Genomic DNA, 23,632 nt, shown 5'->3' with positions numbered 1-23,632 from the left:
TTACCGCTCGCCAGCTGCCTCGACATTCGCCATTCCTTCTCTGTCTGTGACATCTCTCTCATGTGAACATGGCCACTAATGTACTACAACGGCCCCCTTCCCCGCCTAGAAATGCCACCATTTCTCTCATCCCTCGTATGCTTGAATATTCCTGATGGGTAAATTAAATATTAGACAGAAACGCTGGCGCCTCATGACGCATCTTCACCTTAACGCATCGAGCACATCGTGCCCTTCACGTGCAAACCCGGCGTTTCCCTCCAACGATGCCTCTTCGCCCCTTTCCCAGACGGTGCCTGGAAACTGACAGGCGCCGGGGTTGCCGCAGTTGTTTATGATGCCTGCTCCCCACTCAAATTGCGCAAAGCGCTCGTGGTCGCGCTGCCTTTTACCGGCTGCGGACTAAGCACTACCCCTCCAGATGACTGCGCAACATAAGTAGGTGAAATGACACCTTCCGAACCAAATGGTAGGGAACGTGCTGGGATCTCGCGACTCACACCCTCGGGACCACCTTCGCCACCACCAAGTTTCTTCAGCAAAGCTTCTGACTGTTGCTTAGCCAGTTTCTGAAGCTGTGCCGAAGGGTCCTTGGAACGCCAAAGTTTGTTAGTCAATTCGCAAAGACAGTCTGCAGGAGTCCACCGAATTCCATGCACACATACCCAGTCCGACTGCGGCGGCACGCCATCGGCCATCGGCAGCTCCTCGTCGTCATCACCATCGCCAGGTCCAGGGCCACCACCCCAGAACTTTGGTCGGCGGATGGGTGCAGGAGTGACTGGAAGACTCGGTCGTTCGACGACACTTGGGAAGTCGGTAAGCTTGAGCCCATGCTCCTTTACCGTCGTCTCACCAGAGAGGCCCACTGAGCCTTGGCTCTTTCCACGATGATGCTTTTGAAGACCCTCGACGTAGCGCTCAATCTCGGGTACTTCATCCCAGGCATTTGTGCGTGCGAAAGTAGTCCAAGGGTCTGATGGGCTGACTCTGATGGTCGGGGTGGCTGGGGTGCTGGGCTCGCTCTTCTGGCCAGTAGTCGATGATCCTACACGAGACGGCTCAGCGGAAGCCTGGGATAAGGACAATATCAACTGCTCACTAGTCGGTGCGCTCGAAGACTCATCCGCTTCCGATTCAGCCTGACCTGCGGTAAAAACTCTGGTCGGCTTGGGCTGGTTGATTTCCCATGGGAAGAGAGGTCGAGGCTTCTGGTTTGGCTTTTGCTTCGGAACCTCGTACCACATGTTTCTCGGGGGACTCGGGTATCGCTCGGGGGGCACAAACGGAGCAGGGTCTTGAGACATCTCGTAAGTCTGCGAGGGGAAGTTGAGCGCCTCGGGCCTCGAATCTGCTGGCGGTGGTTGCCTAGGCCAAGTTAGCGCCCAGCTCGGAAGAAAAAAGCAGTGTCAGACGAACCTTTGAGCATCCCATGCTGGCGGAGGAGGGCTTGGCTCTCGCGTCTGCTCTACGGGTGGTGGTGTTGGACTCTGTCGCTGATGTGCTGAAACCTGCTCTGATCGAGCCTCAGCCTGCGTTCCAGCAAAACCGCTTAACGACTCGCTGGGAGGGGGAAAGGGTTGACCAGCCTGATACGCGATCTCAGGCTGGGATTTTTCATCATGGTCAACGTGCGGCTGCTCACGGTGTGGGGGCAGCCGGGACGAGCCAGGGTCATGAGCATTGTGGCTGGGACAATCATGAACCTCATGACCCGAAAAAAGGGGTGGTGGCATCTGGAAGTGTGTGCTATCGCGACTGTGGGAGACTTGCGTCCCGTGAGGATGCTCACCCGATGATGCTGCTTGCACGGCCTGTAACTGCGGCTGGAATTCACCCTTAGTAAAGTACTGTACGATCTCAGAAGCCTGTTGTTCCTGATGATGCTGCTTCTGCTGCTGCTCAGGCAGGGAAGCAAGAGCGGCTTCCTAATCGTATATAAGCTTTCGTTCCGCCACGGCGGCTGTGTAAAAGCCCCCAAATTAAAAGAAAACTCACGGCAACTCTGTAATGTCGGTCGTAGACAGCCCACCATCTCCCGATCATGTCTTCGAACGGTGAGTCTCCTTTGCTTGCCTTTCGGCCTTGAAACCAGGGCTTGTCGGGACCGATAAAATGCACCATGTTGATGCTCGATTGGAAGTGTCGGTAGGCGGGGACGTATTGGTAATGCGCCGAGGGTGTCACGTTGTACGTAAAGCTGATGCGGTTGTACGTGTTCTTAAAGTGCATATTCAAAAGACCCTGATCGGCACCATCAAAGGAGATGCCCCTCTCAGCCATCGCCATGAGAGCATAGTAGTCTCCCATGTTGGGTTTCAGAACCATAACACCCGTATTGAAAAGGTCCGGCCATCCGATGTCAGGCGCAGCGGAAAAGGGGGCATTGACGTCGAATAGCTCGTCGGGGGCTCGGTAGGCAACAACGTCGGCATCGATGTAGACAATCTTAGAGAATTGAGTCTGCCTCCAGAGGTTGACCTTGGTGAAGGCCGAATGCAGGTCAGGCCGGTTCATCAGGTACAGGTTAGCGGGTCGGGAGTTGCGTATGCGCGGAACAGGAATGACATGATCGTAGACGGCCTACAGCAGAGGTATATCAGCGTACCATCCGGGAGGCCAATGAAAGGCGAAGATATGAGTTGCTGGTAACTCACCCTGAGCTCGGTGATGACCTCGGCGGAAATGGTGTCGAGGGTAACCAGGACCACCAGCTGTTTGGAGGTACCAGCATCGCGCAGAGAATGGGCGAGAACCAATGCGCCTGGTCGCATTCGTGTTAGCTGAGGGTTAAAAAGTCAACTGGGGGCATTGGGCTAACCTGGGAGGTACGTGTCGTTCAACAGAAGCTATGCGAAAGTGGCGGTTAGCTCTTTGTTTACTTTCGCCCGTCCCGTCCTCGGGATTCGCGATGACGGTTGAGGCCCACGAACCGTTGCATAGACTTGTTCGCCTTCACGTAGCGTCGCCATTGTGTATGTGGAGTGATTCAAGACACAAGATTCTAGAGGGCAGTATCAAAAAGGCAACGGCAAGATATTGTTGTCAGCGAATGGCCATGAGCGGTACAGTACAGATGTGTTCCGTCAAGCGGTTGGTGGTGCAGAGCAAAATAAGTTGTAAAGGTGACGGCTGGCAGATGGGTGTGGCGGAAATGGCGAACCGTGCGTCGAATTCGAGGTCCTTGGCTGGTCTAGGTTCAGGTCCCGCCCAGGTGCGAGGTGCGGAGAATGAGGAGGCGTGGAGGTGGCCCAGGTGGGAGGGGGCAGCGGAAGTGGGCACGCAGCAAGCGTGGGTCAGGGGGTTACCTTGCAGTTCAAAAGATACGTAATGTGAGTGTATGTCAATGGCGAGGACTTGGTGTGATATTCCCCTGCGTCCCCCAAATGAGGAAGTTGACGTTGTAAATGGATGGAAAGAAGACAGAATATGGCGACGAGGATGACTGCCTGAGCAATGAAAGAAAAAACTTAAAGAAGGGAGGAACGAGAGAACCAGAAAAGAACGTCACTAGCGCTCAGTTATCTAATTAAGAGTGTGAAAGTAAGAGAGGGTCGTCGATGCCTCTGTCGCAGACAGGCATGCGCGCGCAGACAAGACGAGCTAGGTCTAGACAATTAAATCAGCCTGCGTGTGGTCTGTGGCTCATAATGATAATATTAGCGGGAACTCGGTGTTAGCCGCGATACCTGAGCTGTGACATCTTCTCTTCCCGTAAAAGAAGAGGCTGGCTCCGGTCATTGTGCAGCAAGACAAGAGGAGAGTTGCACAGAAATTGGAGGACAGACAGGATACCAATGAGAGAAGTCGGTGAGTTGCGGCCAGCCAAATAAAGGTATACGGTGAGAGTACCTATCCGGATCCCTCGTTGGCAAGGAAGCCGTCGATGCGCGACCGGGGTCCCAGTAGGACGGTGTGAGTTCGGATAGGACAGAACAGATGGCGTGGGTCGTTGAAAGCAATGCTAGCGAAGCTGTTGCAGCAATGGAGATTGCAATGTGGGTGATGACAGCTGGGTGAGATGACAGCGGTTGACGATACGATGAGGATAGGCTATGGATGTTGTAGGGATAGCAGGACGAAGTCTTTCTCCTGCACCTTTGTCGGAGCGCCAAGAAATCAAGTCGCAGATGGCGCACGGAGCCGAACCTCTTGGTCTTTTTTCTTTCTTTGACAATGAAAAGAAGAAGAGGGAAGAAGAAACTAGAAGCAAGGACAGGAGCGAAAGCTGAGACGACGTTTTACGGTCTGACGTCTGACGTAGAGAGGCGGATAGGGTCCTTGCGCGTTCGTGTCTGGAAGCCCCGACCAGTCTGTACCATGCCCATGCAGGTTCGCAGCATAGCAAGGTTCCTTTTGGGATTGGACCTGGTCCCAACTACCTTCTTGTCGTACCATAATCGTAGTTTATCTTTCCCCGTCTAGTCTCGGCGGCAACGCGGCAGGGTCACGTATCCCACTTCATTCCCCTGCTTTGGGGAATTCCAGAAAGTTCGAGCCATGACCGCGGTGTCGTACGGCCACACACACACACACACACACATATACACACGACTCAGATATACGGATATTAGACCATTCTTGCCGACTTTCGGGGCTCTCTCCTCGGACACTTCTGGCATCTCCCACATTTTGCCATCGCCGGCGGTCACCTCCGCTGTTGTGCATTAAGTTGACGATAAGAAGAAAGGAGATTGGAGCTAGTCCGGAAGCAGGGGGTTTGGCCCCGGACAATGTAGTCGTAGAGCTCGCAAGAAGTTGTTGGGAACCATAGACGGTCTTCAAGGCCCTTTGCAATATGCCAAAGCCACACCAAATGCTTCGCAAGACAGGCCATCTAGAGGGAACCGTCTTTTCCCTTGCCGAGGTACGACTAAGTACCTAAGAAACAAGTGTGTAAATCTATCCAAGTCCAGCCTCGTGTGTGCGGCGTATTAACTTTATTGGAAATAGAAATGATGACAGATGGATTACTTTTTGATTCCCGAGCTCACTCAGCTCGAGGTACGGTAGGTACGGAAACGTAACATCTTGTTTCACTGGTTATTCCATCGCCAATTTCCCTCCGTAGCTTCCAATGGCATGCTGTGTTACCTCCCGAGGCCAAGTCTAATCGTCCGATGTAGCTATCTACTGGGTCGCTTGGTAATTTGGTGGTGAACACACATCAAAGAGCCACATAAGTTTCGTCGCGCATAGCCTATCTCAAGCCGCCGTCGCCATCCTTGGTCGACCTGTGGGCCATGAGGTGTTACACCACCCGCTCACGTGCCGCCGCTTTCCCCAACAGCCTTCCGCCCCTTCTTACGATCGGAACTCTTGAAGCTCGGTCCAGTGGGGAAGGTGCATTTCGTTCAGCGAAGCTCCCCGCATCCGGTGCAAAGAGGACGATGACGTGAAGCCAAAAAAGCTCGTTCTATCCAGCCAACGGTAAGCTGCAACAGCGGCTTCTATCGCAACGACGATCCCTGTTTGGATCTGGCTAGCTGTGGCGCTTGGAGCCCTTTTTGCTCCTGTTCAGTGGTGAACTCTCCCTCCCTCCCTTTCATGATCAAGACGTGGACAGGACAAGATAGGAGGATGCTCCCAGTAAAACCACCAGAAGAGCAAGATGAGGACTGTCACGGCCAGTTTACAGCCGCTGGTCTTATCTGGCGATCCAATTCTCGTCATATTGCTGCGTCCCTCACATGTCCGAAATTCCCCGTCACCTGCACCGTCCCTCTTGCGGCAGTTCAGATATCCTATCCTAACTTGCCAAGCCGCTCACCTACCCAGACACTGCATTACTACTAAGGTAGCCAGCCAGTTTGTACGCTCCCTCGCCATGGAAATCCATGCACCCGGTCACCGCCGTGCTTTGAGCGAGGATATCCACCCCTCACGTCAAAGCCTATCGGCTTCTGAACTACAGACGCCGCTCACGATTGTAAGTCAGCTGAAGGGGGGTTCGTTATTTCGACTCGACCTGTTCCTAGTCTCCAAGCGGTTCTCTATCACATATCTCAATTGTCCGGTTTCGTTCCATCCACGCTGCCCTTCATTCCATCGCTACCCGCCTCCAAGACTTCTCATCCTCTGCTCTGCTGCAATGTACTGCCTGGATCTCAGCTGCGTGACGTTGGCTTGAACATCACGACGTTGTGGGCAATACACGTCTCGACTTTGACCACGAGCATGGATTATCTGGGAGAACCCACCTCATCACTGCCCATACCACGTCGTTACCTGGATTGAGGGACGCGTCGAGAAGGACAAGGCAAGTCAAGCAGATGTCCGGACGGCGAGACACCATGCGAGAGAGGACACCAGCAGCGAGTGAACACTGGGTGGACTGCCGATATGCACCCAGGATTGTCCAGACGACCTCTCCTACAGTACAGCGGCTCGGACATCTGCACCTTTGCGTAGCTTTCTTTCGTCTCTGCAGGAAGAAAACCACGTTCTCTTGGCCAAGGCTCTAAAGACGGGTGCTGACTGCATTCTCCTTTTCCTACAGCCGTCGCGGCAGCCCACAACGGGACCAGGCCCGCATCGCCTAACTCTCCTCAACCTCCCTTACGAGCTTCGCCTAGACATTTACGAGCTCCTGCTCCTGGCCCCAGACCCAATCATCGTGTCCAGCCACAGACGCCAACTGCGTGTGAAGATTGAGCCGCCAGAGCACCGGATCGCCTATCAGCGTGCCCCTCGGCCAAGGCCCCGTGTCGTGACACTCACCTCCAAAAAACCCCACGTCGATATTTTGCAGACGTGCAAGCAGGTCAACCATGAAGCCACTCCCCTCCTCTACCGTGGGAATGACTTTATCGTCGGCCTAAGACTCGGTGGGAGGAGAGTAACGAGAATTGAGCCCGCAGACCTGGCGGGCTTCTTCCTCTGCTCTCTGCGCCCTACTACGTTACTCCATCTATCCTCCATGAACTTTAGAGGTGCCTGCCAGTGCGACCAATGGCTCTCCCTGCCTGCTACAGCTGGTTATTCCGTTACTGGCAATGAGCTTGTTAGCGTATGCCCTGATGCTTGGGACTACCACCAGATGGTGTACTTGATCATCAGCAACGCTCTGTGGAATCTTGAGAAAGGTGAGTGGTTCTACTCGTCCCTGGCCGGCTTTTATTCAGACGCTTGTGCTAAGATGCCTTTTTAACTCAGACTTCAGGAGGCTTAGGATTTGTGCATTTTGCAACGCCAGCAGCCATGGCCAGCACTACATCTACTAGTTGATCTGGTGGTTCAGAGGTTGCTTAGGCCGGCTCTTGTATCCTGCTGACGTCACAAGTCAGACGAATGAGAGTGCGCGAACGATGTAAATATCAATCCGGGCATCGTAGGTCAGCTCTGCCCTAGCGCTCTGGGAGATGGCTGTCGTCTACTCGTAATCAAAGATCATCCTCATGATAAACACAGTACTCTATCCGTTGTTCAAGTTCCGAATGTTCCAGCCGCGTTCTTTGTATTTCTTGTGCCGTCCACGTCGTCTGGTCCGAGTTCTCCCGTTCTAATCCAAAAGGCTGAGGCAAAAGATGTGAAAAGGAAAAGAAAGGAAGAAGGGGTGTCTGCGTGGTCTCAAGAATTCATGCTCTCCAAAGTCATTATGCCCTAACAATAACGCAAGAATACCCTATAAATTCTTCCTGAAGGCATGTTTCGGCTTGTGGGTGGTCTCGTAGTCAACATGTAACACGCCCGCTCCGCATGGGACAGGCTCTCCAGCTTGATCTGCAGCGCCTCAGCCACGTCGTGCGTCTCGGCAAGGATGTTCTCAGGGTCCATAACTATGTTCACTTCGGCGGTGAGTCGTGGCCCCGAGTGATAGACGCGCACCGTGTCGATGCCCTGGATGACGGAGGAATGGGTCAGACAGACGTACGTGATGAGTTGCTGTGTCTCGACCGAGACGGTGACTCTGGCAAGGAACGTGAACTTGGCGATGGCACTGCGCAGCCATATGCCTGACACGACAATCGAAAGGACAATGGCGCCCGTTGGGTCGATATATCATGTAAGCTTGGAGCCACCAACGGATATGAGAATGCCGAAGCCATTGACGAGCAGGTCATTGCGGTGGTCGGACCAGAAGATGCGCACCTAAGAGTAGCGGTTTCGTAGGGAGAAGCAATAGAGAAACAAGACGAGTTTTGAGGCGAAGGCGATGCAGACGACGACGATGGATTCGATGCGGAAAGCCTCCGTCCCCTTCTCAATGGGTTGACTCACTAGCTCGCGCGCGGCGAAGGCGATGATTGCAATTGAGACTGGTATCATGAAGAAGCAGAAGACGATCTTGCCTACGGTCTCGAGGCGGAGCTGGCCTTCGACGTCGGCGGCGGCGGCGGCGGCGGTGGAGTGGCGGGCCAAAGCCTCACCCTTCTCGGTCTGAGAGGAGGCGGGAGGGGGCGGTGTTGTCTCGAGGGCCGTACTAGAAGCGTTGGTCAGGGCTTCTTCACCTGCAAGGGACATCAAGCCTCGGTGGAATGAGTTGACGAGATGAGATGGCGCAGTTCAGGCGAAAGAAGTCTGTGTGCGTGTTGATACTCTTGGAGAGATCAGGCTCCATCGCGGTAGTAAGCCAGAGAAGCTGGCTGTGTCGAGTAACGCGAACCAAAGATGCTTTTATCAAGGGGAGCCCGAAGCATGTTTCCATTGCAGACCTAACGAGCTGAGATGGACCGGGCTGACAAACAGGCTACAACATAGGAGGAAAGCGGTGCGCTTCGTGAGAGTGGGAGGGATTCGTGTCGAAAGGATATGCCAAGACCTAGCCCAGCTGGGAGCACGAAGTCCGGGCTGCAAGCCAAACGCGGGGCTGTAACCCAATCATTTGCTCACGGGAGTCTTGATGAATGGCGTATGGTGGCCAGACGCGGGAACCGGACCCAGCAGTTCCTCGTCGGCCGAGGGAGTCGATAGCAGAACATGCGGAAGGCCTTCGCTCACAGAATCTCCACAGCCGGCTTGGGAAGGGCATATTCGATCAAGAAATGGATCTAGGGGCATGATGCCGATCCCGTCTATGGGAGTCAAGGGTGTTACTTGCTCAAGGCCGGGCCTAACTCACTGAATCGATACGTCTTATGACCAGCGAAATGTCACAAAATAATCAGAAGAAAAAAACTACACACACCTACACCAGAAAAAATGCAGCCCTGCCCAGCCTCCTACAGCTTGGACTCGGGCCTCGCCACAGTCTCCCCGGCCCTCTCGAGGATCCAGTCTCCGACATCCTTGAAGAACTCGTCCTTGCACAAGTCCGCGTGCAGCTGATGGTACGCGCCCTCGTACGGCTTGTGCGTGCTGTCGTCGATGCTCTGGGCGCCGAGCCACTTCTTGCTGGCGTGGAAGCACGTCGTCTTGTCCTCAGTGCCGTGGCCGAGCCACAGGCTCTTAACCTCTGGGCTGAGTCGCATCTTGCCGTTAGCGAGCGCGTCTGTTCTCTCGAGCATACCCGCGAGCCCTTCCAGTGTGCCTGTGTTGTGCAACATGTCATCGTCGCGGATGCTCTGCTGCACCGCCGGGTCGCGCGTGAGGTGCTCTGCGGGAATCTCGTTGACGAGCTGTTGGCGCGGCAGCACGCGGCTCGCGAGCTTGCCGAAGAAGACCTTGAGGAAGCTGGGCTCTTGACCGGGCGTGAAGGCAATGAAGGGGCTCTCGAGGAGCCACCCACGCACCTGGGCGACGAGATCGTTGTACTGCGGCTTGCTCGCTAGCACGAGGACCTGGCCGCCGCCCATGGAGTGACCCATCACGAAGACGGGTGCATTCGCGTCCGCCGAGGGCGAGGACGGAATTTTATCGCGGATGAAGGCGGCCACGTCGGCGATCACGCGCGATGTCGAGCCCGTGAGGCCCCTATCGGCGGGTTTTGGGGCGCTGCGGCCCCATCCACGCTGGTCCCAGCTGAAGACCTGGATGCCGCGGCTCGCGAGGTACGGGAACAGCTCGTGGTAGCGGCCTACGTGGTCGCTGAAGCCATGGACGAAGATGAGCTTAGCCTTGATCGGGCCTTGCGGCTGTGACGCAGCGTTAGCGGGATGTAGACTGGCCGATGGATGCGCGTGTATCTCTCTCATACCGTCCATGTTGTGCTATGTAACTTGTGACCGTCCACCTCAAAGGTGCCCTGAGTTTCGGTAGCCATGATGTCGCTGTTACGGGATGTGCTACGGCGAAGGAGGATGTATGTGAGGTTTCCTAGAGTTACAAGACCAGACGTGACGATGGGGTCTATCAACGTGCGAAGTGTGACAAAGTGGAAGATGCCTGCCTCCCTTCTCTCAGAGGCTTTCACGTGTTATTGCCGTGCTGTACTGTGGGTAGGTAGTCTGGTTCAAGACATCCAAAGGGGTGTTAGGGGCGCTTGTGTGTGGCAATGCACTGACAGGTGACAGAGAGCTCCGCTTGCAGACAGGGGGGGAGCTTGGAGTACCCTGGAGCTTGGAGCTTAAGAGAGGGGAAGCTGAGTGAGTGGCGGCTTAACTTTTCCCAGGCTTTCAGTCCGTTTGTGGCTCGGCGAGCAGCTTGAGAGCCAACAGTTGTCTCTGTCTACCTACCTGAACCTTCCACTAAGCCTCAATCGCCAACCTACATTTCAAAGCAGTGCTAGTGCTTATTTGGCTACGAGTGGGACTGACGAGGCACAATGCCCAATGGGATCCACGCCGTTTCAGCATCCTGCCAGTTGGTTGTGAGAATCGCCGTACGCCTTGTCTGATTGCCATAGTGACTCTGACATCTTACATCTATATTCGCGGAACCCCATACGTCCGGCCAGGTCGAGTGGAGTTGATTCTATAGGGATGTGTAGCCCGTAAATTCTTTGTAGTACACAAGATTACAATGTTTAGCTGCACGAGAATGCGTCGTAGTAGCCCTTCTTTTTAGTATGTGTGCGGCCTTTTCGCATCCAAGACCGGAAAACCTTTGAGTCCATCCTTAACGCGTACTCGTTTGTACTCAACACTCGGAAGACACGCATTCATCACCGCCGTGGCGTATGCTCCTTGATCTCCTCCTGCAGCTGGCTCTCCACATCCCCCTCAGGGTCCCCTCGCCCAAGGTTTGACTCAATCTCTTCTGACTCTGTAATATGGCCTCTGTCGCCGGGGCGAGAGTCGGGAAGCTCACCGCCGCTCATCTGCCACTCCATGAGCTTGCTAAACGCGCTGTTATTGTCGGCCGCCAGCTCCGTGTATTTCCCAATCTCGGCAACCCCGCCGTTGTTAGAAAGCACAATGATGAGATCCGATCGCTTGATGGTCGACAGTCGGTGCGCAATCGAGATAGTCGTGTTTTTGCCCTTGAGCAACGATGCAAGAGCGGCGTTGACGAGTGTCTCAGACTCGGCGTCCAAGGCCGAGGTGGCTTCGTCAAGAATGAGGATGTCAGGGTCTTTAATCAGTGCTCGTGCGATGGCGATGCGCTGTTTCTGCCCCCCTGAGAGCTGAGAGCCTCGGGCACCAACCTGCGTATCTAAGCCGGCGGGAAGATCGCTGATAAAATTGCAGTTCGCCTGGCGAGCAGCCGCGATTATTTCTGCTCGGGTGGCGTTAGGTTTGCCGTATGAAATGTTCTCGGCAATACTGCCGGAGAACAGAACGGGTTCTTGCGCGACCATGCCGATGCGACGCCGCAAAGACTTGACGTTCATTCTTGAAATGTCGACGCCGTTAATGGTGATAGAACCGGAGGTGGGGTTGTAGAACCGCAGGAGCAGACCAGCGACAGTTGACTTGCCGCCACCGGATGGTCCCACTACACAAACATTGCTGCCCCAAGGGATTTCGAAGTTCAGGTCGTTGAAGATCTTGACTGCCGGTCGCGTAGGATACGCAAACGAGACGTTCGAGAATTTGATGGGACCTTGTGCCGACTTAACCTTGAGTCCAACCGTTTGGGAGATGCCAGGCTTCCGGTCCTGGAGCTCGAATAAGCGACTGGCAGCGCCAACTCCCTTCATCAGCTCAGAGTAGAAGGATGAGAGACCGAACAAGCTGGAGCCCGCGAAAGCAGTGTACATCATGAAAGATGTCAGGTCGCCGAGGCTCATGGCCCCCTCGCGAACAAAGTTGCCACCGACAACAAGCATGGCAAGGATGGTCATGTTGCCAGCCCAGCCCGTCGAAGCAAAAAATGTTGCTGCAATCGTAGATTCCTTCTTGCCCAGAGCAAATATCTTCTTGACCTGGTTATTGTAGCGACCAACCTCTTGGACCTCGCCGACGAACGCCTGACTTGTCTTCACATTGCCGAGACGCTCTTCAGCGATTTTGGTCAGTGTACCCAAGTTCTTCTGGATGCCCTTGCTCACATTCCTGATTGCGCGTCCATAGAAGAAAGCACCGACGGCAACAGGGGGCAGCATGATGAGGAGCAGCCCAGTCAACTTTGGGCTGAGCCAGACCATGACACAAAAGCCGGCTCCTCCGCTAAACAGAGCCCTCAGACCGTCGCTGATGTTCTGGGTGATGGACTTGCCAACGATAACGGTATCAGAGCTGAGACGTGAGATGAGATCTCCGACTCGGTTCGCATCGAAAAACTCGGCGTCCTGGACGTACGTTCTCCTGTAAAGGGACGACCGCAGGCGGGCGACAACCCTCTCGCCAACAATGCGTAGAAGAATCACACGTCCGAAATTAGCCACGGCTCCAACTGTCAAGATGACACCCAAGGCAGTAAAAAACTGCGGCATGGTCAGGCCGAACAGACGCACATCCTCAGCGGGATCCTTGGTGGCCATGTCGAGGATTCTGCCAACGGAAAACGGAATAGACATTGTGACGCTGGACGAGATGACAAGGAAAACCATGGCGATTCCGAGCCAGCGCAATTCCGGCCGTGCAATCTTGATCAGCCGCCATATCTCGGAAAACCCGGCCTTGCCGCCTTGCGACTTGCCCTCCTTCGACAGCTTTGCGCTCAGGTTGACCTCGGCGGCTTTGGCGGCCCTCTCGGTCTTCTGGAAGTCGTCAAGCTGTTCACCATCCTGCATCGTTGGCTCAGCCTGCTTCGCATTCTTGTTCTCCTCACGCGCCGTCTGCGCGTCTGTAATAGGTTTCGAGTCTTGTTGGTGTCTAGGGAACCCAGCCGAGAAATAACGCAAAATCGCGATCGAGGCGGGCAACTGAGGCTTTTCAACGAACGGGACCGGATGCCGTTGCGCGAAGCAACGAGGACTGACAGACCGCGATAGAGGTGACGATCGGATCGGTACGGAGCTGACGCTTCTGATCTGTGAGAGGAGGGGGTGTTGTAGAGACACTGATGTCGTCGAGGCGTTGCGCAGACCGGGTAGAGTCGCCAGCAGCGAGTTCGATGTCGTTGGGCAGCTCCCAACGCGGTGCGGGAGCAAAACCGCTGATCGCGCTACTCCCGTGGCCATTGTGGAACGGAGATTGGAATAATATTATCTCATGGGAGGCGCATAATCAAAAAGCGTGGAAGACCGAGGCGTCATCATACGAAGGAAATAGGCGAGTTGCGCATGGATTCAATAGTCATGGCCCGGCTGATAGAGGATGGGAGAGATTAATTGATTCCGTCATCGGTCCAAGTTCAAAATTTACAGCGCTCTTAGGTACGCTGCGATCGCTGACATGGGAAGCAACTAGGGCCCATCGGTGATAGTCGGGCCGGCCCTGATAGTCGCCGAATTCCTACTCCGTCTTAGCCGAGGAGCTGGGAGCGAGATTGGTAGCCTACAAAGGTACAGGAGAAAACAAAGAAGACAAGCAAGAAGACAAGCAAGCCCAGAGCATCCTTCTTTAGTAGTCTCTTGGTTATTCATTTCCATTTTTCGCATGCATACTTCCAATCAAAATCCCAAGCTATTTCACAATTGTCTGTTTTTTCATTGCTATGATCCACGGCTTCTGAGTGTCTTTTTATGTACATGGGTGTGAGGCCGCAACGAGAACCAATCCTGCCGTCCAAGTCAGATCTACAGGAAGACCGTCCCCCATCGAGACCTCTCTCCACAGATGGCCCCAGAGTTGATGATGTCTGCTCCCTATCTGGCCCCATTATGGATAGTTCCAAGTACAACAAGTTGGAAAGTGTTGACCCTTTGCTTTAGCCTTCAGACAGCCCAGACTGCATGATGGCTGTGCAGGTCAAGGACACTTCCCGCGTTCTTTCTAGTATAATATTACAAGGTCCCTCTCAGTGCTCTAAAAATGTGCTACAGCTAGCAACGGAGTCGGTGAGGCTGGGTATTCCGTGACACAGGCGTCTTCTCAAGCGCTGCCGTTGCTCTCCTTGCGCAGCATCTCAGCCACGTCGGCATCAATGCCATCGTCACCTCCGAGGTCCGGAAAATCATCTCCATCAAGTCGACGTCTCTTGTTCGCGCCGTTGGCCGAGACAGGGATCGACTGGTACTGGGAGGCGAGAGCAGACAGCATTTCAATGCCAGATGCGGCGGGCGGCTGGAATCGCTGGCTTGACGCCGAGCGTGCGCGGTCGGCATCTGCATGGTGAAGGACAGCTGGCTCATCGTGAATAGGTGGAGGCGTCAGTGCCTCCACAGACGGCGGCGTGAAAGCCTCGACGGGCGGGGGAGTGAGCGCCTCGATCTCCGGCCTCTCCGGCTCTGGGGTCTTGGATGCTCCGTTGCCCGGGGATTGCGAAGCCTCGTGGGCAGGCAGACCGCGCATAATGGCCTGCTCGATCTCGCGTCTCTTTTCCTCGGTCTCGGCCTTCCGCGAGGTCAATTCGGCGTACTGCTTTTCGTCGTTAGCCAGCGCCTCCTGACTTGCGCTGAGAAGCTTTTCAAGTTCGCCAATGAGACCCTTTCGGGCCTTGACACATTCAGCAACAGCGCCCTCGGCACTGGCTAGGCTCTTCAATAGCCCGTTGAGGCGCGCAGCGTAGACGGGGGCCGAAGGCACAGGCGTCGAGGGGTCTGTGACCTTCTCAAAGTCTTGGTTGGCCGTGCTGATGGCCGTCTTGGTGGGCAGGTTGAGCTTCGAGACGTCCTGATGCGAGGTGACGAGCGGAGTAAGCTCTGCAGGAATAGACGGGCCACCAACCGCAGGGCCGGTAAAGGTTGCCTTTGCAGTTCCGCGGGCCTTGTCAAGTTCTATCGCAAGGTCAATACATCATGCCAATATCTCTGGAAAGGGCGGGCTGACCATCAATGCGCGCCTCGATGGCCTGCTGAACAGGCGGCTCAAATATGAAGCGATCCTTCCATACGTCCATGACTCTTCTGAGCTTGTTTTGGATCTCAGCTGGGGCGCCCTTATAGGCCAATGCTGTCGCCTCTGCGATGACCGGAGAGAAGGCGGTGAGAAAATCCTCCTTGTGCCTGGCCTTTGACTGCTGGGTGACCTCTGTGGGGGTTTTGTGTGTTAGTCTTGGTTTGCTGTCCATTGTTGGAGGGTGGCCAACTACTCATTTCATGAGGCACTCACCGTTTGCCAGGTAGATTAAGCTCAGTCTCTTGGTACTTGTTGAATCACGAAGGCGCTGCAGCCAGAGCTGCACTGTACGATCTGCATGTCGCCTGTGAAGGTAAAATCAGCTTGCATGTTGATAGGGAGCAAGTGAGTTGGATTCAATGGGGGGGACTCACTTATGGAACATGATCCATTGTGCCGCAGTTGCAATGCTATCATGGCTCTCATTCAAGGCTGACAGCTTTGCCAGCACAGCATCATCATTGTAGGCCATGTTGGACTGCGGCAGATGGGTTTGATGGTAGTGTGATCTTTGGTGGTTGTGGTTGAGATGGGAAGGTCGAGGTGAATAAGAAGCCGGAATCGCAAACAAGATGCCAGATGTTTAAAGATTTTTCCTAGGGTTGAAAAACTTTGTATCCTGGGTTTGAATCTCGATTGGATCTGGTTGTTGGCGATGCCGACTTATAGCACGTAATTTTTTGTGGTCAAGGAAGGAGGGGGAAAAGTCGAGGTGCAAAAAGTTGGAAATTTCCAGGTGAAGGTCACCCAGTTGGAAAGTGAAGTAAGGTGGGCGAAGAGGGAAAGGTCTACGATCAATCAATCAATCACTGGGCCTGAAACTCCAGTAGCAAACACCCAACCTCTCCAAGTTGCTTGCGCAAAGTGTCCGGGTCAGTATGAGGCAGCCCTTCTGTATAGAGAGCCAAACAGTGAGGCTGATGAACTGTAGACCCTAGGCAAATTGAAACCCTGTTTCCTGTGATGGATTGACGGATTCGCAGGGGAGAGGGAAGCCGATATGGACGTCAGTCAATGGAGGTCGAGGGGATCAAAACAACGCTGAGGGTTCAGACGTGGTTGCCGCTGCTATCTCTGTAGCCACCTCAATCGATCGAAGTCGGCTTTGCAATGTATCGGATATATGCAGCTAAGCCCTCTTTCGGATTCCATCAATTTACTCAACCACAGGGGACAGACAGCCCAGACCACCAAGGTGACACACTGGTTGCGGAAGGCGCATTCAACTAACCGAAATAGAACAGCTTCAACGGGATAGGTAGGTTACCTGTGCTTCTGCTGCGCACGGCAATCACCGCTCCCAGCCAAGGTAGCCTCACCTGCTGTCCCCATTGAGGTACTCTTCTTACCTTGGTACTTACCTCACCTCAACTTGCCCCCTTCTACCCACAACCAAGACCGCACCCAAACATCGTCAGCGCAGCGTACACGTACTTGTTTGCCCCAGCACTGCGAAACTCTGCTCCAACACACTTGAGGTATCTTAGCTTTACTTGCCGGCCCACGCCCTCCCGCTGCCGCTGGTACTTGGATATCTGATCCTCCACACCCAGCCGCTTCGACGTGTTGTTTTCCTTTCCTGTTCGTCACCAACCCTCACAAACGCGGTAAAGATGGCCGACAGATTCCCATCCTTGGAGGACTTCGATTCTGGTGGTGCGCTCACTCCAACGTTCTAGACTTACAACATGTTACCATGCTGACCGACTATGTCCAGCCCAAACCGACATCAAGGACTCGGGCGCCTCACCTTCTGCTGACGACTTCATTGCTCGCGAGAAGGCCCTTCTTGGCGAAGATGCGAACCAATTCGCTACAGCTGGCGACTCTGCTGCCTTCAACGCTGGCGACGACGATCTCCTAGGTGGTGGAGGCAGCGGCAACGTCATTAGCGAAGAGTCCACGTTCGAGTCGCAGTTCCCCGACCTCGCCAACCAGAACGATGTTCGTCTTCCCACGATCTCGGTACACATCTGATCTAACAACTCCGTGAGCAGGACTTCACCCCCGGTGCGATCCCAGGCGCCGGCATCACCGCATCCAGTGTCAACTACAACTCCGGCTACAACACCTACGTCGAGGAAGAGGAGGAGCCCGCGGTGATCCGCGAGTGGCGTGAGAAGAGGGATGCACAGAACGAGAAGCGGGCGCAGCAGTTCGCTGCCCAACGCGAGGAGACTATTAAGGAGGCCCGAGAGAACATCGACGACTTTTACAACAATTACAATGCCAAGAAGGAGAAGGGCATTTCCCAGACGCGCAAAGAGGCAGAGCAGTTCCTGGCTAGTCGTGAGGACACCGTCTCCGGTGGCACAAGCTGGGAGAGAATCGCGAAGCTGGTCGACGTTAGCGGAAAAGGCGCCAAAGGTGGTGCCTCTGGCTCTGGCAAGGAACGCTTCCGTGAGCTTTTGATTAGCCTGAAGAAGGACGAGAAGGCGCCAGGAGCGAGCGGTTATTAGTCGTCAAAGGATGAACAGATGGACGTATGGATGACATGAGCGACAATCGCCGTATGAAAGCGCCGGCTGCCGCACAAGCAACTATATATTGGTTTTGCTTGCGGCGGTAGTGCGCAGTTGTATTCTAGATGACCTCTTCTGTTAAAAAGAGAGAAGCAGGGAAAGATTGCCATTTGGTAATTCTGGCGGGCATGGTCAAGAATCATTCACGATCGAGACGCCATCATGTGTCCCTACCTCGCCAAGAACGGGAATGTAGGCAACAAAAGCAAGGCCACTCTAAGGCCAATTCGGTCTATTGGTCGCCCTACGAATCATACAGTCCGACCCCGAGCCCCTCGCTCTATCGCGTGGAATACATCGCGGACAGCGTCTAGTTCTTGCCGAAGTAGGTGTTGTAGCCAAGAACCTTGCGACCGGCACCGTAGAAAGAAGCTGCTGATTGTAAGCGATCGGCTCAACGACGCCTTGCTGGGGGATTATGACATACCACCGATGCTTCCCCACAGGAGGATAACGTAGGGGGTCATGTAGAGACGGCTACGAGGGTTCTACGATCTTGAGTCAGCCTCCATCCGTCGGCACTTGTGCTGTTGACGCGGTATCGCCAAAATTCGACATACGATCTTCCAGACACGGGTGTGCTCCTTATAGGCGGTCTGGTAGAACTTCTGGAGCTCCGGGACCTTGTTCTTCGCGTCGACGAGACTGTGCGGAAGTCAGAAATGTACTCGTACGATATTTGTTGCTGGCCTTCAAACAGGCAGGCAATGGCGGCGATCGTGCTGAGGTAGCTGTGGCCGAATTTTTCATAGCGGGAGGGGTCACGTACCCCATTTTGATCGGTTCAATTGCAGTATGCTCGGGGGTTGAGGTGGTTTGCGGCTTTGTAGGCTTTCTCGAGTGACGACTTTGGAGGACAGACGGGATAATCAGGAAGATGGGATGCCTTGGATTGGTAGGCCGAAGTGCCCCTGACTAAGCCGATCCGCTTTCTAGCCGCGCGCCGACGAATAGCGCCGAGCTCAATTCGGTTGACGGATGGAGCTGCTTAGGAACTTTTTGGCCGAAGTTTACCTACAGTCTGAATCTCTTTTCATCACACAGCTTCCACTTGCAGCCTCGACCTCGCTATGCAGCCTGCACTCGACTTTATGTTTCGTTAGACGTGCCGGCTGCTATGCTTGAAGCCTCGCCTCAACAAAAATCTGCCTTGGTGGTTTTTTACGCGAGGCAATGCAACTGGCCTCGCAATGCCTCTGTCACTTGAATAGAGCACACCTTGGACGGTGGCAATCACATCAAGGACTCGATCCTATTCGACGAACGGCCCCGGCTCTACCGAGGACTCCTCGCAGAAGATTCAATAGATTTTGCGTGGGAGCCCGATACTCCAGCACCGAATCCCTCATAGGCAGTCGCCCGCGATCGAGGTCGCCTTTTCTACATCCTGTAGCCGGCCCTACGGTTCCGAGCAAGACGATATTCAGAGCAGACAACGCGTCGAGACTCCCACAGAACGAAATCCCGAATAAACGGCCCCCATCTGGTCAGCTCCCAAAAGTGCAAATTTTGAAAAAGTGGCGGGAACCAAGTCTCGACACTCGAACCGACTCATCCACAAATGTATGGACGCTGTGTGAGTCCGACCTCGGATTGGTGGACATACCTGAAAACGAGAATAATGCGTCGCTCTGGCTCAGTCAGCTCGTTGCCGCGAAGAGAGAACATGGACGGGACGGCGTGTTGCTCATTTGGGAGGCTGTGGAGAAGCTCAGGTCACTCCGCGATGTGACGAGCGAAGAAGCCGAGTTGTTTTGGAGTGCCATCCTAGAAGCTGTTCTCCACGACGAGGACAGTTTGAAGGATGTTGTGCTGTTTTCAGAATGGTTACTTCGTGCTCACTCTGCGCAGTGGCCTTCACTCTACTCGAAGACGATATCTTACTGTCTGCGCAATGGCCAGTACCTCAGAGCAATACAGTGGCATCTGCGGCTAATGCCGAACTTTGACCCTGGGCCAGAAAGATTCGGCGCCTTGCTACAGGAGTTTGCCATTGTTCCCAGGGTCGAAATGCAGCAGACGCTGCAAGCGCTCTACGTCGCGTCTCTTCACCACAGCTCGTACGATGAGCTTATCCCCCTTCTATATCGCAATGGCCTTTCTCAACACTGCAACGGATGGCGCGATCTGTTCATAAGCCACAACGACCTGCCTCAACCAACAGCCGAGTCCCAGCCGTACTTGAAGTACCTCGCTCGATACTATCCGACCATCACTCTCGAACTTGAGGAGCAGATGATTGTGGGTTTGAACTCACCGGCGTATTGGGATGTTCACTACGACTCTCTTTGGGATGCTATGAAGCAGCACACGCACGGCGATGATGGCGACTCCCCAGGAAGACGACACAGTGATACGCTGGGTGCACGTTGGTTCGCAAGTTCTTGGGTACCGCTCGATTTTGCAATCCATGCTGTTCATGCGCTGGGCGTGCGCCAAATCGGTCCTCTGTCATTGCAGTCGATTGCATTGCGCGAACCTATCGCACACCGAGTCGTGGCTCGAATTGAGCAGTTGCGCAAAATCAACATTGATATTGGCCATTCCGCATACTCGCAGGTTCTAAAACGGTTTGCCGAGAACGAGGACAACGAGCTGCTGCTTGAATTGCTGCATACAGACATCCACCCTGACGTCTTTGACGACCCCCAAATGCTGGCTAGCATCCGTGACAAAGCCTTAAAAGAAGGGGCCTGGAAGACGCATCGGCTGCTGGTCGCAATCCAACCCGCCATAGTCGAAGAGTCGGTCGACTTGACGTCGAATCTTTTACTGCAGGAAAGTGTCAAGTATGGTCAGAGCAGACAGGCTTTGGCCTTGCTGGACGACATGCGGACCATGAACATTGATGTGTCCATGTCGACGGTTCAACACATTTGCTGGAGTATCCTTGACATTCTGCCATGGAACCCAAAGACCACAGCCGTCAACCAAGAGGCTCTGAACACGGCCATAGCTTATCTTACGCGTCTGACGCTGCTCAAAAAGCCAGTTCACTCACATTATTGGCAAAAGATCATCTTCGGCCTCGGGAAGTTTGGCCGCATCGGCGAGTTGGAAGAACTTTGTATCGGCATCATCGACACCTACGAGAAGCTCTGTATTTCAGAGGGCGGTTTATTGCCGGTTCATTACCTGGATGCGCCGCCGTTGGGTGTGGATGGCTCGACCAATGATGTTCTCGTGCCAGCTGACCTGCCCATCGCCCACGAACATCACCCGGTGCGCCGGATCTTCAACAATGCCGCTTTGCACGCCGCGATCGTTCGATGGGGGTTTAAGGCAGGCTTCTCTAAATCCTGCAGCAGTTGGGGTCCTCTTCCCAGCAGCATGGCAGCCGCGTCTGAATATTCAGTCGCACGGGGTGTACGGTTTCTGGCTATTCTCAATGGAAGAGGTATTCCATTTCGGGCAGCTGTCGTTCAAGATCAGGTTGTGAGATGTCTGGCTCGAGCCTATCTGCCCCAGCACAAGGGAGCATCTCGCAGGAAGGCTGAACTGCCGCCGCTGAAAAACATGAGCGAACTGGTCAACAGAGCAGCCGGGCGTGATTTGCTGCCCAGTACTGCCAAATTGCGGGACCTGATGGAGGACGTATACCCCGGAAAGAGCACGGCGAGTATGGCCACAAGAAGTGTAACATCACCTGTAATACCACACATGCCGTAGACAATACACGTGATGACGCCCGAATCATTGCGAGTCGATGAGGGGTCATTAAATTCGCTCAACATTACTCTAAACACAAGAAAGAATTCATACATCTAATTTACACCTCTCGTCTTTCTGGGAGGCATTTTGCGTTGTCTGAACGCGCTTTACATCACCTGTAGCCCACCCCACCCTACTCATCACCCCCATGCTTCTTCGGCTTGATGACGAGCAGAATGATCATACCCGCTATAATAAGGATCAGGAGGAGGATGATCTTCCGCTTGGTCGTCTTCTTCTGGTACCCGGCGGCTACAACGAGCTCCTTCTCGGCGCCCTTAACATCCGTGGCCATGCGCTCAACGTTGTAGTCTATCCGGTCCAGCATGGTACCCTGATCAATGACCATATTTTGCAAGTCACGGAATATGTCGGCAAGCTCAATAATGCCCTGCGCAATGTCCTCGATCTCCCTCTCACGTTGGATAATGGCCGCGTCGTTGGATTGCAGGAGCTTTTGCTGCGTTGCCTGGAGCGTGGACTGCGAGAAGGACCTGTCGGCGTCAGACTCGAGCATCGACGGGTCCATATACGAGCTCGAAGGTTGCGGTGTCGATCCCCGATCGCCTGGTACGCCTACACCGCTATTGAGACCGCTCATCCCGCGCAATTCTGTCCGCCGTCAGCCTAATGTGAGATCGCGGGTGTCGTTGAGTGCTTACTTTTCAAATATGCGCTCTGCTTCTTCCTAAAGAGCGCGCTTGAGTCTTGTACCCTTGAGGCTAGTGATATCTGTATGTTCTTGGCCATGGTCTCCTCCGCACCGGTTATCGTTCCCGCATGCTTGGACTCCCTAACCATCTGCTCGACTCGTTGGATGCAGCGATGGCAGTCGTGAAAGCCCTTTGTGATCTGTTGGGTGAGGGTCTCGATCTCGCGCTCCTCTGCCTTTTTTGCGTCCTCATCGTTAAAACCAGGCAGCACATGCTTTTGGTGCAAGCGCTCGAGCGCCTGGCTCTTGGTGGCTATGTCGGCGAGCAAGTCGGTGATCTCGTCGGATACGTCCGCCCAGCGCGGGGGGAGGAGGTCCATTTCTATGACGGCGTCTCCATCGTCCTCGAAGGCGCCGGCTGAGAGGAGGCCACGCGTGTCATCATTGCCACTGGCATAACTGCTGTTTCCTGGAAAGGCATCACCGAAGCTATTCCCACCGGCGGCACCACTATACTTCGTCCGTTTCGTCGGATGGTGCGCGTATGACTGCCGATAGGAAATATAACTGCAAAGAGTTGTGAGCAAGAATGGGATTCGCAATGAGAAGCGTGGGAGAGGCCAGCGGAGGACGGCAACGTACAGGTTCGTGCGATCTCGCCACATGGCGGACGCCAGAGCCGGCCGCGATGGCGCTCCTCAGCCTGGGTTCCTTTGTCGCTCGCTGCGCGGGCTGCTCAGGGTCGTCGTCATGAACGAAAGGTGGATAGTGCAGAGCAGGACACAATTGGCGTGGGACAGCAGAGAAGCAGCAACGTGGGGATGTAGAGCGAGGTCGGGATGTTCGTCAAAAAAAGGTACGTCAGATGCCAGATAGGTAAGTTTGTGTCAAGGGCGGGCTGAATTAGCTGTCCAGAAAGAGGCGAGCTTTAGCTCTAGGCCCCCATAGAAGCTACAGTACCACAGTAGGTAGTTAGGCAGTTTCCTGGGATAAGCAGGTAAGGTAGTAAGGGAGCGGCAAGCAGCGTAGTCTTTTGTATGTGGTTGGTCTGTGAGGTAGCCAAGCCCACAACGACAGAGGCAAGCAAGTCGGATAACTGGATTCCTCGAGTCAAGGTAGAATTGGTGGAAAGCCACAAGTGCATGCGCCCACAAAGAATGCATTAACAACACGTTGATGAATTGAACAGGCATCTGGACTCAGCAGCCATTGGAGAACCTCGGGGACGGGTTGCCATTGCGTCAGGCCCTTTCTATCGTCTGCGGCGGATTGAGCCGCGTGTGGACCGGGTCCGTACCGTCGAGACTACCTACCACTGACCAATTTGGTAGGTACCTAGCGTGCAGACTCAGGAACTCAACGACTGTGCTGACTACATCTTACACTGTAGACATTGGACTAAAAGCCGTGGATGAGACAGTGCGTGCACTATATTTTTCTCTTATGTCAGCATCCTCCTGAGTGGGATAAGCCGCCACCTGGCATATCCGGCATTCCACTCACCCTCAATTGAGCAGAGCTCTGCTTAGAGAGAGGGAATTGGA

The 23,632-nt window shown here is 54.3% G+C and overlaps 10 protein-coding genes across 10 annotated transcripts; 3 read left to right on the top strand and 7 right to left on the bottom strand.

Moving 5' to 3' along the window:
• Positions 1 to 204: 204 nt before the first annotated feature.
• Positions 205 to 4,403, bottom strand: CDEST_14703 (Putative glycosyl transferase, family 8, nucleotide-diphospho-sugar transferase; the record flags this gene model as incomplete). Its single annotated transcript, XM_062930859.1, has 8 exons — positions 2,934 to 4,403; positions 2,822 to 2,849; positions 2,658 to 2,764; positions 1,999 to 2,583; positions 1,420 to 1,928; positions 666 to 1,368; positions 501 to 590; positions 205 to 402 (listed from the first exon to the last, which is right to left on the bottom strand). Exons 1-8 carry the CDS (start codon positions 2,970 to 2,972, stop codon positions 205 to 207), a joined length of 2,259 nt encoding a protein of 752 aa, XP_062786910.1. The 5' UTR covers positions 2,973 to 4,403.
• Positions 4,404 to 4,597: 194 nt separating this feature from the next.
• Positions 4,598 to 7,507, top strand: CDEST_14702 (uncharacterized protein). Its single transcript, XM_062930858.1, has 3 exons — positions 4,598 to 6,407; positions 6,500 to 7,085; positions 7,156 to 7,507. Exons 1-3 carry the CDS (start codon positions 6,273 to 6,275, stop codon positions 7,221 to 7,223), a joined length of 789 nt encoding a protein of 262 aa, XP_062786909.1. The 5' UTR covers positions 4,598 to 6,272; the 3' UTR covers positions 7,224 to 7,507.
• Positions 7,508 to 7,602: 95 nt separating this feature from the next.
• Positions 7,603 to 8,463, bottom strand: CDEST_14701 (Putative cation efflux protein, cytoplasmic domain superfamily; the record flags this gene model as incomplete). Its single annotated transcript, XM_062930857.1, has 3 exons — positions 7,603 to 7,955; positions 8,022 to 8,091; positions 8,221 to 8,463. The coding sequence occupies 3 exons, from the start codon at positions 8,461 to 8,463 to the stop codon at positions 7,603 to 7,605; spliced, it is 666 nt and encodes a 221-aa protein (XP_062786908.1).
• A 486-nt stretch (positions 8,464 to 8,949) lies between these two features.
• Positions 8,950 to 10,331, bottom strand: CDEST_14700 (Putative serine aminopeptidase, S33, alpha/Beta hydrolase). The gene is made up of 2 exons (XM_062930856.1): positions 10,076 to 10,331; positions 8,950 to 10,013 (listed from the first exon to the last, which is right to left on the bottom strand). Exons 1-2 carry the CDS (start codon positions 10,139 to 10,141, stop codon positions 9,162 to 9,164), a joined length of 918 nt encoding a protein of 305 aa, XP_062786907.1. The 5' UTR covers positions 10,142 to 10,331; the 3' UTR covers positions 8,950 to 9,161.
• A 334-nt stretch (positions 10,332 to 10,665) lies between these two features.
• CDEST_14699 (Putative Type 1 protein exporter) lies at positions 10,666 to 13,556 on the bottom strand. The gene has a single exon (XM_062930855.1). The coding sequence runs from the start codon at positions 13,382 to 13,384 to the stop codon at positions 10,982 to 10,984; it is 2,403 nt and encodes an 800-aa protein (XP_062786906.1). The 5' UTR covers positions 13,385 to 13,556; the 3' UTR covers positions 10,666 to 10,981.
• A 270-nt stretch (positions 13,557 to 13,826) lies between these two features.
• Positions 13,827 to 16,244, bottom strand: CDEST_14698 (Putative CID domain-containing protein). Its single transcript, XM_062930854.1, has 4 exons — positions 15,578 to 16,244; positions 15,417 to 15,508; positions 15,135 to 15,335; positions 13,827 to 15,082 (listed from the first exon to the last, which is right to left on the bottom strand). The coding sequence occupies exons 1-4, from the start codon at positions 15,673 to 15,675 to the stop codon at positions 14,238 to 14,240; spliced, it is 1,236 nt and encodes a 411-aa protein (XP_062786905.1). The 5' UTR covers positions 15,676 to 16,244; the 3' UTR covers positions 13,827 to 14,237.
• A 459-nt stretch (positions 16,245 to 16,703) lies between these two features.
• On the top strand, positions 16,704 to 17,664 carry CDEST_14697 (Putative clathrin light chain). The gene is made up of 3 exons (XM_062930853.1): positions 16,704 to 16,859; positions 16,921 to 17,147; positions 17,201 to 17,664. Exons 1-3 carry the CDS (start codon positions 16,817 to 16,819, stop codon positions 17,660 to 17,662), a joined length of 732 nt encoding a protein of 243 aa, XP_062786904.1. The 5' UTR covers positions 16,704 to 16,816; the 3' UTR covers positions 17,663 to 17,664.
• Positions 17,665 to 17,802: 138 nt separating this feature from the next.
• On the bottom strand, positions 17,803 to 18,617 carry CDEST_14696 (Putative cytochrome c oxidase subunit VII). Its single transcript, XM_062930852.1, has 4 exons — positions 18,495 to 18,617; positions 18,286 to 18,370; positions 18,153 to 18,213; positions 17,803 to 18,097 (listed from the first exon to the last, which is right to left on the bottom strand). Exons 1-4 carry the CDS (start codon positions 18,497 to 18,499, stop codon positions 18,036 to 18,038), a joined length of 213 nt encoding a protein of 70 aa, XP_062786903.1. The 5' UTR covers positions 18,500 to 18,617; the 3' UTR covers positions 17,803 to 18,035.
• Positions 18,618 to 18,754: 137 nt separating this feature from the next.
• CDEST_14695 (uncharacterized protein) lies at positions 18,755 to 21,555 on the top strand. Its single transcript, XM_062930851.1, has one exon. It carries the CDS (start codon positions 18,899 to 18,901, stop codon positions 21,392 to 21,394), a length of 2,496 nt encoding a protein of 831 aa, XP_062786902.1. The 5' UTR covers positions 18,755 to 18,898; the 3' UTR covers positions 21,395 to 21,555.
• Positions 18,755 to 23,263, bottom strand: CDEST_14694 (Putative target SNARE coiled-coil domain, syntaxin/epimorphin). The gene is made up of 3 exons (XM_062930850.1): positions 22,731 to 23,263; positions 22,099 to 22,655; positions 18,755 to 22,048 (listed from the first exon to the last, which is right to left on the bottom strand). The coding sequence occupies exons 1-3, from the start codon at positions 22,751 to 22,753 to the stop codon at positions 21,570 to 21,572; spliced, it is 1,059 nt and encodes a 352-aa protein (XP_062786901.1). The 5' UTR covers positions 22,754 to 23,263; the 3' UTR covers positions 18,755 to 21,569.
• Positions 23,264 to 23,632: the final 369 nt, after the last annotated feature.

The sequence above is a fragment of the Colletotrichum destructivum genome, chromosome 10 (genome assembly GCF_034447905.1).
Source record: "Colletotrichum destructivum chromosome 10, complete sequence".
Lineage (NCBI taxonomy): Eukaryota > Fungi > Ascomycota > Sordariomycetes > Glomerellales > Glomerellaceae > Colletotrichum > Colletotrichum destructivum.
Note: the sequence above shows the minus strand (reverse complement) of the source record. Positions and strands in the feature narration are given on the sequence as shown.

Excerpts from the sequence above, each read along its gene's own strand:
- CDEST_14699 (XM_062930855.1), bottom strand. The coding sequence starts at position 13,384 with ATGGCCACGGGAGTAGCGCGATCAGCGGTTTTGCTCCCGCACCGCGTT.
- CDEST_14697 (XM_062930853.1), top strand. The coding sequence starts at position 16,817 with ATGGCCGACAGATTCCCATCCTTGGAGGACTTCGATTCTGGTG. Across the intron at positions 16,860-16,920 it reads GGAGGACTTCGATTCTGGTG|CCCAAACCGACATCAAGGAC; the intron begins GTGCGCTCACTC and ends GACTATGTCCAG. Across the intron at positions 17,148-17,200 it reads ACCTCGCCAACCAGAACGAT|GACTTCACCCCCGGTGCGAT; the intron begins GTTCGTCTTCCC and ends CTCCGTGAGCAG.
- CDEST_14694 (XM_062930850.1), bottom strand. The coding sequence starts at position 22,753 with ATGTGGCGAGATCGCACGAACCT. Across the intron at positions 22,656-22,730 it reads TGGCGAGATCGCACGAACCT|TTATATTTCCTATCGGCAGT; the intron begins GTACGTTGCCGT and ends AACTCTTTGCAG. Across the intron at positions 22,049-22,098 it reads GCAGAGCGCATATTTGAAAA|AATTGCGCGGGATGAGCGGT; the intron begins GTAAGCACTCAA and ends GACGGCGGACAG.
- CDEST_14695 (XM_062930851.1), top strand. The coding sequence starts at position 18,899 with ATGCAACTGGCCTCGCAATGCCTCTGTCACTTGAATAGAGCACACCTT.
- CDEST_14702 (XM_062930858.1), top strand. The coding sequence starts at position 6,273 with ATGTCCGGACGGCGAGACACCATGCGAGAGAGGACACCAGCAGCGAGT. Across the intron at positions 6,408-6,499 it reads TCGGACATCTGCACCTTTGC|CCGTCGCGGCAGCCCACAAC; the intron begins GTAGCTTTCTTT and ends CTTTTCCTACAG. Across the intron at positions 7,086-7,155 it reads TCTGTGGAATCTTGAGAAAG|ACTTCAGGAGGCTTAGGATT; the intron begins GTGAGTGGTTCT and ends TTTTTAACTCAG.
- CDEST_14700 (XM_062930856.1), bottom strand. The coding sequence starts at position 10,141 with ATGGCTACCGAAACTCAGGGCACCTTTGAGGTGGACGGTCACAAGTTA. Across the intron at positions 10,014-10,075 it reads TACATAGCACAACATGGACG|CCGCAAGGCCCGATCAAGGC; the intron begins GTATGAGAGAGA and ends GCTGCGTCACAG.
- CDEST_14698 (XM_062930854.1), bottom strand. The coding sequence starts at position 15,675 with ATGGCCTACAATGATGATGCTGTGCTGGCAAAGCTGTCAGCCTTGAAT. Across the intron at positions 15,336-15,416 it reads CTTAATCTACCTGGCAAACG|AGGTCACCCAGCAGTCAAAG; the intron begins GTGAGTGCCTCA and ends AAACCCCCACAG. Across the intron at positions 15,083-15,134 it reads CATCGAGGCGCGCATTGATG|AACTTGACAAGGCCCGCGGA; the intron begins GTCAGCCCGCCC and ends ACCTTGCGATAG.
- CDEST_14696 (XM_062930852.1), bottom strand. Across the intron at positions 18,214-18,285 it reads ACACCCGTGTCTGGAAGATC|AACCCTCGTAGCCGTCTCTA; the intron begins GTATGTCGAATT and ends TCAAGATCGTAG. Across the intron at positions 18,098-18,152 it reads CCTGTGGGGAAGCATCGGTG|CTTCTTTCTACGGTGCCGGT; the intron begins GTATGTCATAAT and ends TACAATCAGCAG.